The following is a 16,197-nucleotide window of genomic DNA, read 5'->3' on the forward strand; positions in this document are numbered from 1 at the left end:
GGCAAGAGATAATGGCTGTTAAGACAGTTTTGAGACCCATAAATCTGGGAAAAGAAGAGTAGGAAAGTTATGTTTTAGTGACAGACACTTTGCTATCTCCCTTAATCTTTGCAATAACCTTGAGATAAACATGTACCAAGACTGCTTTACATAAAAGAACATTAAGGCCCCACAATATCAAACAACTCATCCAAGGCTATACAGTTATACAGATAAATAGATTAGAAACTTTTATGACTTAAACAGTTAGTGATACATTTGCCCTAAATGTGTGTGTACTGTTTGAAAAGTGTTTTAATTATAAAGTCTTAGTAGAAAACCCCTTCTTCACAATCATTTTCCGAATGGCCAGCTGTACATCTTTGTTCCTGAGGCTGTATACCACAGGGTTTAACAGTGGGGTGATGATGGTATAGGTCACTGTCACCAGCCTGTCTTTGCCTGATGTATTAATATGTTTGGCTGAGGGTCTCAGGTAGACAAAAGAAGCACAGCCATAGTGGATGATGACCACAATGAGATGAGAGACACAGGTGGAGAATGCTTTTCGCTTGCCTTCAACCGATGGTATCTTCAAGATAGTGGAGACAATAAATCCATAAGAGATGCAGATGAAGATCAAGGGCACAATAAGCACTAAGACTCCACAGATAAAGATGACGAGTTCGTTAATGTAACTTCCAGCATAGGCAAGATGAATGACTGGTGAAATATCACAAAAGTAATGGTTGACCTTGTTGGAGCCACAGAAAGGGAGGCTAAAGACCAAAGTTGTTCCCAACAGAGATATTAGGAAACCACTAACAATGCAAGTTGATATTAGTTGCCCACATACCCTCCAGCTCATGAGAATGGGGTAGTGCAAAGGCTGACAGATGGCAGCATAGCGATCATAGCCCATCACTCCCAGAAGCAGGCAATTGGTGACAGCAAAACCAAGAAAGAAGTACATCTGTGAAGCACAACTCACAAAGGACAGTGTCCTGAACACAGAGAGCAGATTGATAAGCATCTTGGGCAGGATGACAATTGTGTAGAAGATCTCAGAGGTAGAAAGGACGCATAAAAAGAAGTACATGGGCGTGTGGAGGCTGTGATCCAAGCAGATGACTGAGATGATGGTGATGTTTCCACTCAAGATGATCAAATAGAGGCAGAGAAAAATCATAAAGAGGACAAGCTGCAATTCCCCAAGGCTGGAGAAACCCAGCAGGAGGAACTCAGTAACACAGGAGGAATTAGCCATGGAGAGTTGATCCTACAGAATAAAGTCAATATGATCAAGTCCATAGACCACTGGAGGTGAGAAATCAAGGAAACTTACCCTTCATAAAGTAGCCATTCTGGGTATGAAAGAGAAACAACAGGATTTCAAAGTAGCTAAATATTATCCTAAATTAATATGCACCCACAGTGATAACTTTCTGCTAATGATTTTAGCAGTGAACCTGGGGACACGTGTTTACATATAATGTACAGATGCTTGCTCAAATAAAGCCTATTCCTCAGGCTTTGAAGACTTACATAGTCCCAACTTGCAAACATATATAGTCTCTGTTTAGGTCTTTTTTTTTTGATAATTTAATTCTTAAATATTCTTTATCTATAATATTTATTATTACAAGTGATCATAGTTTCATTCATATTACTGACACATGTATTCTATAAACAATAGCACCAATATCTGAAAATCTACTTCCCATTTTCTTTTAATACATTCCTCATCTAGGGCAATATCTATTGAACTGTTTTGTGTTGCTTGTCCTTAGAATAGAGTTTCTTTTCATTGCTAATCACATACCCTATTTTCATGCAGTTTTCATTAAAATTAATTTGGATTAGAACTACAGATGCTGTCTTGGAACTAGTTTCATAATTTTGCTACTTACTCTTATAGGACATTAAGCTTGATTTCCTCTTACAGAAAATGAGTGGCTAGAATAATTAAGTTTTGCTTCAGTATTCATTGGTTGCCCACTTGGTTATATATCTTAACCTTGATATACCTGACTTGGAAACCCAACAGTCTATTGGTCCCAGTTCTGTCTCTAAATTCCTAAGCAGGGAGGCTCAGATACATTCCCTAAGGCTTCTGATACAGTTCTTATTGCTGGTATTAGATTATATATTTTTTTAAATTAAAACATTCTTAACCTCTCCCACTTCAAACTTAAATCTGTTCCTTTATCTGGATTCTCTATCCCAACAAAACTTTTCAAAATCTCTTAGTCATCCATTGTAAATTTCTAAGGAATAATTAAACACTTGAAAATTCTCATCCTCCAATTTGTTTTGATCTGCAATACTTCTAGGATCCATTTCTTTCCCTCTGCTAGAAATTAGCTCTTACCTGAACTATTACTTAGAGCTTTATGAATGAGCTCCCAGGATTCCACCTGGTCCCACTCTAAGCCAGCTTCCACAATAACAATACAGTTTTCTTTCAATAGGACAAATTCTATCCCATTAATAAGCTCAATAATTTGCAATTATCAATAAAGTTAAAGCAACTGTATTTTGTCTTTCATATTTTCTCAAATGTACCTTTCCACTCATAACTTCCACCACATATTCCTTTACTTATCATTGAGAAAATGCATTTAGGCATTGAGAAAATTTTAAGTCATGTCAGTTTTCATATCATCCCCTACATCTGGAAATAGTCCATGCTTTATATTTATCATTTTCCTTCTTTTCTTTTGAGGAACTTCCTTAAATTCCCGTCTAAACTAACACATGCTCACTGATCCTTCCTCCAACTTCCTAATCATGTTTTATAGCTTTCTCTGCATTTCCTTAGCAATCACTAGAATCTTACTTCCTTTGCCACTAGTATTATATATTCACATTTATCTCCAAATATAATAACTTGCCTGAGACAGAAAATGCATCTCAACACTTACCATGGTGTCTAGTATATACCAGTTACTTGAAAAATTGTTGAAACAACAAATGACCAATGATTTCAGTTTCTTTTCTAAATTATTTCGAAACTCAAAAGGTAGATAGCATTTGATTTCATAGATTTTCTATACTTGTTCCACTGATATTAATTTAGCATACAATATTAACCTTCTGTTTCAAAAATTTTGGATAAAAAATCTAACATAGTTATCTAAATGCAGACACAAAACATACATTAAAAATTGTTGTTGTCTCATTTTCTTTTCTAATTACCAAGTGATTTTCTCCATTATCTGCTTAACCAAACTTCTCCATTTTAATTTTAAAAGCACTTTATTGACAGCATTAAAGTCTTTTAAGGGCTTCCCTTGTGGCTCAGCTCATAAAGACTCCACCTGCAATGCAGGACACCTGGGTTCGATCCCTGGTTTGGGAAGATCCCCTGGAGAAGGGAAAGTCTACCCACTCCAGTATTCTGGCCTGGAGAATTCCATGGACTGTATAGTCCAAAGGGTCACAAAGAGTCGGACATGACTGAGTGACTTTCATTTCAAAGTCTTTTAAGAATAACACTATTTCTATTATTATTTGATCTTCTGCATAGACAAATATTTAGCAAAATTTTGAAATAGGACTAAAATCAAAAGCTTTAGATATTCTTTTGCTATCTTTGAATTGCCTTATCTGCAAACTTTGTAAGAAATACACACTGCGCTTTTGACCAGAACAAAGACTCTTCTATTATTCTTCCTAAGATACCATCTTTATATTTTCAATTTCCTGATTTCTTTGCTTTGAGTATTTTCTCTTTCATAGGATCATCCTCAGAAAGAACAGTGACTAGTTATCCAAAGCAAGATGGAGTTTCTGAGAAGAAAGACACACCACATTACTCAATGGCTATTCCATGACACTCCCCTGCCAACCTCTTCAATAGTCATCTACTTTTTCAAACTCATCCTGTGGACCTATGTGGGAATTGAAGTTTGAGAATACTTTATTATGGAAAAATTTGGATATACTTAACCTGCTCTAAGATTCTGCATAAAATAGTTGGCCAATAGAAGATAGTGTTGTAATCTTGGAAAGAAAGATATTATAGCACCCCCCCCCAAAAAAAGAAAGCTTTTGGAAAGATGAAAAGAAGGGAAAAGAAAAGGAAAATAGGGTAATTAAGCTGTCTTCACAAGTGTAAAAAGTAAATTGATCTCTTATTATCTTGCTCAATCACTCTTTGACACCTGTAAGATAAGATAAAGTTAATACCCTTACTTTGGTTAAAAAGATAAATAATTATCCTCCATATCTACATTTATAACCTTATCCTTTAAATATACAACACACTGGAATTACACTGACATACTTACAGTTTTCCATATATGCCATTATATTTCAAGATGTCATGCTGAGAGAGAGAAAGAGATCTCAGACTCCAATTTCCTTTTGCCTTCATCTGTGACCCACTCATTCTTTACACTTTTTAAAAGTCAGTAGTTATTGAACTTTCTCTAATCTGTCTAAGGAGGGTTTATTGTTTCTTATATATTTAAAGATTGTTTCATGTGGCCTCACAAAATACTCAGAATGTTATATACGAATTATTTTTTCCTGATTTTTTTTCTCTGATAGATTTGACAGACTCAACTTTTCCCTATATATCCTCAAAACAGAGCCCAACGAAAAAGGACCTACTGTATAACACAGAGAACTACGTTTGCTGCTAAGTTGCTTCAGTCATGTCCGACTCTGTGGGACCCCATAGACGGCAGCCCACCAGGCTCCCCCATCCCTGGGATTCTCCAGGCAAGAACACTGGAGTGGGTTGCCATTTCCTTCTCCAATGCATGAAAGTGAAGTCGCTCAGTCGTGTCCGACTCTTAGCAACACCAAGGACTGCAGTGCACCAGGCTCCTCCACCCATAGGATTTTCCAGGCAAGAGTACTGGAGTGGGTGCCATTGCCTTCTCCCAGAACTATGTTTACTACCCTGTAATAACCTAAATGGGAAAAGAATTTGAAAAAAAAGGAGATATAGGTATGTGTATAACTGAATCACTTTGCTGTACACCTGAAGCTAACACAACATTATTAATCAATGATAATACAATATAAAATTAAAAGTGAAAACAAAACAAAAAAAATCTGAGTTCAATGTTCAAATGAATTAAATATATGGAATATAAAGGCTTGATGAGCACACAAAAAAAAAAAAAAAAAAAGAGAAAGAAACAGTCCATAAATGAATTAGTAGTGATTTCAATTAGTACTCTTGACATCACCTTGATCCCCTTTGCAAAGCCATTGCCTCCTAAGTAAAAATACTTTCTGTGTTTTTCATATAGTTCATAATCTGCTTAAATTTTTGTTTTCTTTCTTTCTAATAATGTATCCCTATATTTCCTCCATTCAGCTTCCCTTTCTATCATTTGATCACCTTTCTATTTTCCACTATTAATAACTGGGGGAAAATATCACTCCAAAAATATAAGACTCCAAAGAAACACCAACAATTTTTGCATTTGTTGTACATGTAAATGACTAGATTGTCACTGCTCTTCTCAATAAAAATTCCTAAAAAATAATTTAAAAAATTCACATTCCTTTGAATCAGAGTTTATTACCCAGTGACATGCAGGTGTCTTCATTCTCAGACATATCCCCAAAACATCTATGATTTCTGGGTATTATTTGCCAAAATTACCTTCCCTGTCGTAATGCCCCAAAGTTTTTCTTCCACTTCCTACAAACTCTTTGAACCAATATAAAGTATACATTGTTTCACAGAAAAAAAAGTCACGTTACCTTATTCCTGGGAAGTTTAGCTATTTCCTCAATATGTGTCACCAGTTTTCTTTCCTTTTTACATTAACCATGACTTCAGAAGTTTGGTTGTTATTGAGATCGCCATCCTCCTAGGGATCTAATTACCACACTGTGCCCAGTTCTTGTCATAATTTCCCCAATTAGTAAGTAGAACTATGGTAATACACTAGGAAAATTAGTTAGTCATAGAAAAGACCTTTTCTAATATACCATGGAGGTTAGTTGGTTTCCTCCTAGAAATTCTCTGGGGACTGAGAGAAGTGGAGGTTTTCTTGGTCATATTTGTCAAAACAGACATAATGGAACTACCTTCTTTAAGTTTCCCTACCTCATGACTAATTTTTTCTCAGTTTGGAGAAAAAGATCCTTTTCACATTCTCATTTCTGAAATCTAGAAGAGAGGAAGAAAGGTACAAAGAATACAGGACAAAATATTAGAGTGGCAGAGGCAATATAAGTCTTTTGGACACATGGGAAACTTTTTTTCCTGGGATATAATGTGAGCATGATAAATATTTAATGAAAAGAAAATAGAGCAACCTAGATGTCCATCAGCAGATGAATGGATAAGGAAGTTGTGGTACATATACACAATGGAATATTATTCATCTATAAAAAAGAATGCATTTGAGTCAGTTCTAATGAGGTAGATTAAACTGGAGCTTATTATACAGAGTGAAGTAAGTCATAAAGAGAAACACCAATACAGTATATAAATGCATATATATGGAATTTAGAAAGGCGGTAATGATGACCCTATATGCAAGACAGCAAAAAAGACACAGATATAAAGAACAGACTTTTGGACTATGTGAGAGAAGATGGGGGTGGGGCAATTTAAGAGAATAACATTGAAGCATGCATATTACCACATGTAAAATAGATGACCAATGCAAGTTTGATGCATGAAACAGGGCACTCTGGAACAACCCAGAGGGATGGAGTGGAGAGGGAGGTGGAAAGGGGGTTCAGGATGGGAGGACACATGTATACCCATGGCTGATTCATGTCAATGTATGGCAAAAGCCACCACAATATTGTAAAGCAATTAGCCTCCAATTTAAATAAATTAATTAAAAAGCAATGTGTGGATTGTGGAGTAAAATGTGATAGTGCATGTTTTAAATTTTAGCTGAGACTTATCCTTTAGAAGAACTTCCCCTTAACTTCCGATTGCATATTTATTCTGTCAATGAACCCAGACTCATGGACTACAAATGAGGCAAGCACTAGACATCTGTGGAAGTTTCTTTGAGAGGTTCATGTAATCTACTCTGGTATAAGTTATATCAGAGAAGTTACAGGGATGGAACAGTAGGAAATTTGAATAGAAACTTGAATAGAACTTAATGAATAGAACTTGATGGCTTCACTCTCCTTCAGTTGTGTCAGAGATTGTGACCATGGCTAGATCTTTAGGAAATGCTTTGTTGAGAAGATTGATTAATAGGCTTTATCTTTCTCTAGACATACAAAAGATTAAAAATAGCCACATTTTTTTTTCACTAGTTCTCACCTGGAGAGATGCTGCATTGCCTCTTTCTCCAGAAACTACATAGGCTGAATGACTACTTTGATAAGCATATTGCAGCAAAAGTGAAGTTACGATGGTTTATAAACTCTGACCTCTAGACTCTGGAGCTTCCTACTTCCTACAAAACAACTTCCTACTGTCTTATGAAACATCTATTTTTGTACCCTGCTGCTGCTAAGTCGCTTCAATTGTGTCCGACTCTGTGCGACCCCATAGACGGCAGCCCACCAGGCTCCCCCGTCCATGGGATTCTCCAGGCAAGAATTTGTGCCCTAGCCACGATGTTCTGAGGAAACCCAAGCAGCACTTAGAGAATCCACATGGTAACAAACCAAGGCTCTCAGTCAACAACCTCAGATAAGCACACAGTCAACAGTCAGCATAAACTAACCAGCCACATACATGAACAATTGTGTGAATGTATCTTTCAACCCTAGTTAAGCCACCCAAAGTGACCTCACAAAGAGTAGATACCAGCTTTCCCCATGGAACCCTGCCAAAACTGCAGATTTATGTGCAAAATAAGTAAGTGTTGCTATTTTAACAGCAAAAGTTCTCAGTAATTTACTATGCAGGAAAAAAAAAAGAAAGATCAGAATTTAGTGTCTAAAGGCAGGGTGCTAATGTAATAAAAACTTTTAAAATGTGGCATTGAGTTTGAAACAGGAAATTCTGTAAAGGCTTAAGAAATCTGTCACTGAAAGGTGGAAGAAGCTTGAGGCAACTCTTGGTAAGTAGTTTAAGGACAGAGAGGAAATTGCTCTCATACTCTGGTAAAAAGGGGATATGTATATGCTTTGTTGAAAAGTTGGATAGCCCATAGCTCAGCAAATGTAAAAAACACTTTGTGAGTTCATGGAACTTCCTTTGGTAAATTGGTAGGAAGATTATAGAAAGTGAAAATGTATGATAAAACATAAGAAGGAAGAAATTAAAAAAGAAGGCACCATTAAGTTTCTGAGAAGAATTTAGAGAAACTCTAGAGAACCTAGAACTCACTGGGATTGGGGGGAAAAAAAAATTGTTTCTCATCCCATCCCCAAAGTCTTCCAGCAAAGTTTCTCACAGTAATAAATGGCTTCAGAAAAAAAGATCAAATTCAAGGTGCTTCAGGAGACTATCATCTCAGGGTAAAGATCTGAAGAATATCTCTGTAAGACTCTTTGTTATAATTTAGAAATGTTAAAGTCTATGCCAATTAAGGTTTCCACATATCTGAAGGGCATAAATCCTCTAAATTAATGGATTTTTTTTTAAAAACAACCTTAATAGAAATATCATCCTCATAGGTAGCCCACAATGAAGAAATAAATGTGTTTGACTTTAATGAAATTAATTTTAAGAACAGAAACAAAAAATATCTTTTTTTAAAAAGGAATTGTATTACTTTTTGCTAAGGTTGAGGGAGAGAGACAATAAAAATGGAAATAGATATTAGGATCCCCAGCCTTTTATACAGAGTAATAAGACTGAGAAAACTACCCAGCTGAAAATATTGGTTGTCTTATGAATAAGGAAGAATGATCAGAGGATGGGAAAAAGACTCCTCAGGTTAGAACAGAGAGATGTGGAGAATCATTCCCAGGACATAGACTAATCCTAATCAAGGTCAACACATGCGCAGTTGGATTTCAGGATTTTTACAGACCAGTGACCACCGAGTGCTTCATTCCCTCCTTTTTCAAAAGGGAGCGTCTGTTGCAATTATCCTATGCTTATCTTACCATTGTATTTTAGGTGTGTCAGGAGCAGATAACCTGCATCTTTAATTCCCTTAGAACTTTAAATCAGAAAAAAAACTTCACTTACAGCAGCTCGTGTGTGTATGGATTTGATTTAGATCACAAGACCCTGGATCTTGAGAGAACTAACTAGATGCTGTAACTGGTTAAGAGTTTGGCCTTGGGAAGAAGGTAAGCATATTTTGCAATGGTAAGGATGTAAACATGGTATGATAAAAGGGAAGACTGTAAAATTAAAGATAGCCACAAGTATTTTGAGCCTTTCCCCAATGAGAGGTGTTGTCTATGTCTCTTCCCCTTGAATATCACGATTATGACTGCTTATGACTTCCTAGGTGGTGTTAGTGGTAAAGTGCTTGCGAATCCAGGAGAAGTAAGAAACACAGGTTCAATCCCTGGGTCAGGGAGATCCCCTGAAGGAGGGTACGGAAATTCACTCCAGTATTCTTGCTTGGAGAATCCCATGGACAGAGGAACCTGGCAGGTTATGGTCTATAGGATCGAAAAGAGTCAGACATGACTGAAGTGACTTACCACAGCACACATGGTCCCTATAATGACAGCTTGACCAATGAAATATGCCATAATGGTGCTATGCCTTAAAAGACTACCAGTTCCCACTTCCTGAATTTTAGAATATTTACTCTTTGATTCCAGTTACCAGGCTGTGAGAAATTCTGAGGAACTCCATGAAGAGGGCCACATGGAGAAAAATGAGGCTCCCAATCTATAGTCTTAGATCACCACCTGATCATCTATTAGCACCATCATGTCAGCCATGAATAAGCCCCATCTTAGAAGTGGGTCCTTCCATGTTGTCAAGCTGCTTAATTGATTGTATGAACAGAAACAAGGCATCCTCAAACTCTCCCCAAATTAGAGATTTATGAGCAAAATGAATGATTATTGTTGTTTTAAATCACTACTTTTGGGAGAGGGGATACATATTATTAGTACACTTTCATGTGAAGTTTTAAGTGTTCCATTTAGCTAGATAGAGCACACAATTATTCAAACATAATTGAGAGACATTTATGAGTAATCTACATGCTGCATACTATCTCAAGGAAATAGACAATAATGAGAAAACTTAATACATGGGTATGACAAAGCACTTCCTCCCATATTCTGAGAATCTGGTAGAGGAGATAAGATATAAACATAACTACCTAAACAATTCATAACACAGTAAGAGTCATAAGAGAGGCCTAAATTACTATGGCATTTTGAAGAAAGGAAATAAATATGAAAAAGGTAAAAACAAAGTGGTACTTTGATAAGGATAGGATTATATATGAGTAAAAGGAGATAATAGCCCTTTTGACTGAGAAATTCTTTAGTTTCTAGGTTAGCACAGACCCCATCTCCATGAAGATTCCACCTTAGAAGCACTAAATGGATGAGTCTGATGTCCACAGGTTTACCTTTTATTGTAGTTTTATGTAATTAAAAAGTACAATATGAATGTAATTAATCCATAACTAGTGTGTAAGAGTGACCAAGGTGGCCCTTCTTCCACCATTGCAAAGTATTTTTATGAAAGAAAAATTATGCCCCTAATTATATGATCATATTATAAGGGGTTAATAGACAGTATATATAAACAGCCCATACAACTCAACATCAAAAAACAAACAACTAAGATTAAAATACAGGCAGAAGAATTTAATAGACTTTTTTTTCCAAGGAAGACATGAAGATAGACAAGAGGTGCGTGAAAAAAATGCTCAGTGCCACTAATCACAAGGGAAATGTAAATGAAAAACACAATGAAATATTACCTCACACCTGTCAGAAAGTCTATTATCAAAACAACTAACAAATTCTGGTGAGGATGCAGAGAAAAGGGAGCCCTCATACACTGTTAGTGGGAATGTAAATTGTTATAACCACTGTGGAAAACAGTATAGAGGTTTTTCAAAAAGCTAAAAACAGAACTACCATATGACCCAGCAATTCCACTCTTGGGTGTACACCCTGAAGATACAAAAACACTAACTCAGTAAGACACAGGGACCCCAATGCTCACAGCAGAACTATTTACAATAGCCAAAATATAAAAGCAACTTAAATGTTAACTGATGAATGAACATTTATATATATATATATATATATATGCAATGGAATATTACTCAGCCATAAAAAATATCATTTGCAGCAACATGGACCTAATTGTTAAATAAAATAAGGACAGAGAAAAACAAATACTTGATTTCACTTACATGAGGAAAATAAAAAGTAAAACAAACAAACGAAACAAAAAGAATCAGAATCACATATACTGAACACACTGATGGTCTCCAAAGAACAGGCAGGAGAATAGACAGACAAAACAGATAAAGGGTGTTCAGTTCTGTTCAGTTACTCAGTCGTATCCAACTCTTTGTGACCCCATGGACTGCAGCACACCAGGCTTCCCTATTCATCACCAACTCCTAGAGCTTGCTCAGACTCATGTATATCAATAAAATAAATGTCACAGGAATGTCATGTACCCACATAAAAATATAGTCAATAATACTGTAGCATGTTTGTGCAGTGATAGATGATAACTGGACTTATTTTGGTGATTAGTCCCTAAAGTATATTGCATCACTGTACACCTGAAATGAATACAATTTTGTATGTTAATTATAACAACAACAACAAACAGGAATTGAGAAACTATTGCCAGACAAAGTAATATACAGGAGGATTTCCCCAAATGTAATGGCCAGCATTACATTTGAGAGGTATACAAATGAGCCTGTTTTATTTCAATTTTTATATTTATTTTAACTGCATTAGAAAATTTGAGTATATCAAACCTTGTAATTAAATATTAATGCAAGGATTTAGTTAAAATTGGTGTGTACATTTAAAAGAAAGTCAATTTGAACAAGAATGCTGGATGAGTAAAAATATTAAATTAAATTAAAATGCTTATAAAATATAAGATGACAAGATATATAATTTATTATTTACAGATATGAAGAATGGGGTACAGATAGGGTACATACAGTTTTCAGGGCAAGACACAAATTATATTTTCAAACTTTCAGTTCTAAATTGTTTGAAATAGAAATTTGTGAGTCTCTTCCTTTACAGGACTCTCAATGCATAGTTTATTGAGTGATATTTTTTAATATTCAGATTGAATTTATGCAGGTTCCTTCATGATACCTCACTCCGTCCTTTTATGAACAAAAGCATCATTTGATTAAATGACTGATTTGGACAGATTTGGTTAAGAACATAAGTTTCTAACAGAATTAAGCTAAATTATTGCCATGGAAATAAAATTACAAATTAGGAGTATTTCTGTGTTTGACTCCTATCCTTCTCCTGAAGGAAAAGTTTTCTTCAGCTCAGAATAGTGTCAATGAAAAAATAGAGGAGAAAGCCAAAGTCCAAAACACAGATGAAGAGTCCTAGACTGACATTCTGGCCATTGCGATGAGGCCTTCAAGAGAGCATTGGCCCCTACTATTGGCCCTAGATTCATTTTGTAAAGTGTTATCTGGAGGGTCTGGAAGCCTCTTGTAATCCTGCCTCTCTCCCACATTTAAAGAACTATGTTTCAAGGGAGATCAAGAACAAGTGGGTCAAAGCCTTACAAGACGGGAGGAGAACCAGACTAAGAATAACTAAAGACCTGTGTTAATTTTAGCTGTTCTGCTTACTACTGTTTTGAAGTTCTTGAAGTGATTCAACTGAGACAGGATGAGACTGTGGAAATGAAGAAGGAATATGACTGAAAAACTTATAATCCACAAAACTGATTTAGTAGCTGAGCCAATGTGTGGTGTAGAAAGAAAAAACCAAAAAAGAGTCATGAAGTCACTTTCAGGTGCTTGGCTGCCTGAGTGGATGAGATGGGCTGACATTCACCAAGACAGGACATGAAGGTGGCTGAGCAATCTTGGCAGCAAAAGATGGAAGGATGGACAAGGAAATTAAATATATAAACAACTCTTTGGTTCCAGGCGTTATACAAAGAACAGTGTTGACAAGGTTGTGTTTAATGTAAAATCTGTGCCTTCAGGAAATTCAAATTCATTGTACAGAGAGATAAACAAAATGTGTTATGTTGACCTCTTTGTCTGCCTCCAACTCTCCTAGCTCTTTCTGGCTAGGAGAGTTTTTGTATATGTTGTCTCTTAAATCTGAAAGTATTTACCCAAATAATCCATTTTACCTGGTGACTCCTATTTATCCTTCAAATTATAAGTTACCCATCAATTTCTCAGAGAAGTCATCTCCACACCATTCAATCTGAATTACATTTATTTTATTATCTACCCTGGCCCCCCCCAAATGTACAGTTTTTATTTTAAAATGACAGTTCAACGTGTGGTAAATTATTTTCCCCTGAATTTACCTCTTTAATAAGACTGTTTCAAACCAGAATATAGTTCTAGAGGGCAAAGACCACACATATTTATTTATTGTTGATTTCAAGAAGCTAAAATAGTATCTGGTAACATTAAGCAATGAACAAACATTTGTTGAAATAATAAAAGGTATAATAAAAATAGATCTTGATGATTGTAAGAACACAAGGCAGAGTCTGCTATCAAGGGAAGATTGAAATAAGGAAGCAACGAAGGCTTTAGAGAGAAAGTGAGAGAGCCACTCAGACTATCTTGAAATATGCAATTTACATAGAGTAGAGGAGCTATTCCACAGAAAAGAAGGAACCCGTGAGGAAACATAGCAGAATGCAGAATGGCACTTGGAGGATAATCAAATAGGGCACAACTAGACACGTATGAGAAATGGATAGTAATCATGTTAGAAACAAAAATGTCAGAGAGATAGGCAAAGACTAGGTGATAAATTCTTGCTAACAAAGGATTCTTGGCTTTGTCTTGTAGGGAAAGGGAAGTCATTGAGGGTATTTTCATGGATTTTCTGGTCATTAGGGCCTTCTTGCTCTTTATACTGTTAACACGGACTCAACCCTTTTTTCTTAGATTATCTGAGATTTTTCAGCAATTATGCAATCTTAGTAGGTTCTTGGAAGAGAAACAATAGATATGATGTGCAGGGAATGAATGTGGCAGAAAGACAGGAGAGTACAGGAAGGATATGCATACACATAGGAAGGAGACTCCATAGTGAGGTTCCAAACACAAACAAAGGAAGACCAAAACAATCTCATGGAAAAGCAAAGACATTTCAATACGTAGGTTGAGGTGGATGGATCAGGAACTGAAAAGGATTACTAGGGTTTTCTCAAGCATGAAGAGTACCAAAATTGCCTTAGTTTCTCATGAAAGGCAGAACTGAGAGTAGGGGGGTGAGAGAGTAGTAAGATTATCTTCTACTGTTCCAAGGAACTGGACAGTGTTGTTCTAAAAAAATAAAATAAAACAGCCAATTCATTATTTTATCAGCAAAATGGGTTTATTTGGGAATAATGGAGAATTGCCATTTGAGACAAGCTTGCTTTAGCAAAAGCCATAGGCAAGTCTAACAATTAAAACAAAAAAGTTAAAGGTTACTTTATAGAGAAAAGTGAGGAAATTGAGATGAGTTGTTTTCAATGAAAGTCAGTTGAAGCAAAGTGAGAGTTTTGGACAGGGCAGCATTTCCCTTTGCCTGGATTGTTTCTGGGAGAGGAATATTCTTCCTGTTGAGGTCTGTTTCTGATGTCTTCCTGGTGAGTGTTGTAATGAAGTCAAATTGCAGTGTGCAAGGTCTCTCTCTGGCCTTCTGACTCCTTTTTAAATGAGATATCCTTTATTTTGTTTCACAACAGCTTGGGTGTACATTTGCTCTTATCAGTTGATATAATTGTTTTTGAATAGTCAATCTATTTCACAGCTGTGAAATATAATGAAATTTGTTCCAGAAATGAGTAACTGTTTCCCACATCAGCACAACCTTCTTAGAGTATCACTGGTGGCAGAAAGTCAAAATATTTTAACATCTTTGATCCTCATTCTCTGAATATGAAAACATTCTCATGTTACAGTGTGCTCTACACTTGCGAAAAATGTGAAAGTACACATATTACCAGACACATAAAGGGTCTACAGTTAACTGAATAGCTAAAATTTGGCTCCTTAATTAATAGAATATGAAGTATGGGTCATTGCTCTTTGAAGGGCTGATTTGAATTCCTTATTTCTAAGGCTGTAAATCATTGGATTGAACAACGGTGTGAGGATGGTATAAGATACAGATATTAGGGTATCTTGACTTGAAGAGTAATTGGATTTGGGCCTTAAGTAGATGAAAGAGGCACAACCATAATGAACAGTTACCACAATGAGATGGGAGGCACAGGTAGAGAAAGCCTTGTATCTTCCAACAGAGGATGGGATTTTTAGAATGGCAGAGATGATGAGGACATAGGAGACCAGAATAAGTAACAGTGGAATAACCAAGACAAACACACCAAGCACAAATATGACCAACTGATTGAGATACGATTGGTGAGATGCCAGCTTGAGGACTGGAGAGACATCACAGAAGAAGTGATGGAGCTGGTTGGAGGAGTGGAATGGCAGGTGAAATATCATGGAGGTTGTGGCCAGTGAGATTATGAAGCCACAGGCACAGGCAGCAGCCACTAGTCCCATGCACACCCCGAAACCCATGAGCACTGTGTAGCGCAAAGGGTTACAGATGGCTACATAGCGATCATAACCCATGGCTGCCAGCAGGAAGGAGTGAGAGCAAATGAGGAAGAGGAAGAAAAACATCTGGATGGCACAGCCTAGAAAAGAAATGGTCTTCTTCTGGGCCAACAGGTCAACCAGCATCTTGGGTACAATGACGAAGGTGTAGCAAGTCTCAGAACAGGAGAGGACACCAAGGAAGAAGTACATGGGGGTGTGGAGGGCTCTGTCCAGCACAATGGTAGAAACGATGATGACATTGGTGCCCAGCATGAACAAGTACACAAGCAGGAAGACAACAAAGAGCAGCCGCTGCAGCCCAGCCAGAGATGAGAAGCTGAGGAAGACAAACTCTGTCACTAAGGTCTCATTGGCCCATTCCATGGTCACTGCTATACAGGAGAGCCAGAGCCAGAGCCACAGGCCAGGATCCAGGGATGGAGAAAGGCATGGGGAACTCAGCACAAAGTCTGCAGGTGGCAGGCATCTCCAGATGTTTGATGGAACTCATACATTCCCTCCAAAATAGTCTGCCAAAATAAGAATTAAGGCTAAATATGGAACAGAATAACTGACAACCCATGAG

At 36.7% G+C, this 16,197-nt stretch overlaps 2 protein-coding genes across 2 annotated transcripts; both read right to left on the reverse strand.

Annotated features, from left to right (window-relative positions):
- Window positions 1-298: 298 nt before the first annotated feature.
- LOC133245272 (olfactory receptor 10R2-like) lies at window positions 299-1,356 on the reverse strand. Its single transcript, XM_061413210.1, has one exon. It carries the CDS (start codon window positions 1,244-1,246, stop codon window positions 299-301), a length of 948 nt encoding a protein of 315 aa, XP_061269194.1. The 5' UTR covers window positions 1,247-1,356.
- Window positions 1,357-15,053: 13,697 nt separating this feature from the next.
- LOC133245273 (olfactory receptor 10K1-like) lies at window positions 15,054-15,995 on the reverse strand. The gene has a single exon (XM_061413211.1). It carries the CDS (start codon window positions 15,993-15,995, stop codon window positions 15,054-15,056), a length of 942 nt encoding a protein of 313 aa, XP_061269195.1.
- Between the last annotated feature and the right edge of the window lie 202 nt (window positions 15,996-16,197).

The sequence above is a fragment of the Bos javanicus genome, chromosome 3 (genome assembly GCF_032452875.1).
Source record: "Bos javanicus breed banteng chromosome 3, ARS-OSU_banteng_1.0, whole genome shotgun sequence".
Taxonomy (NCBI): Eukaryota; Metazoa; Chordata; class Mammalia; order Artiodactyla; family Bovidae; genus Bos; species Bos javanicus.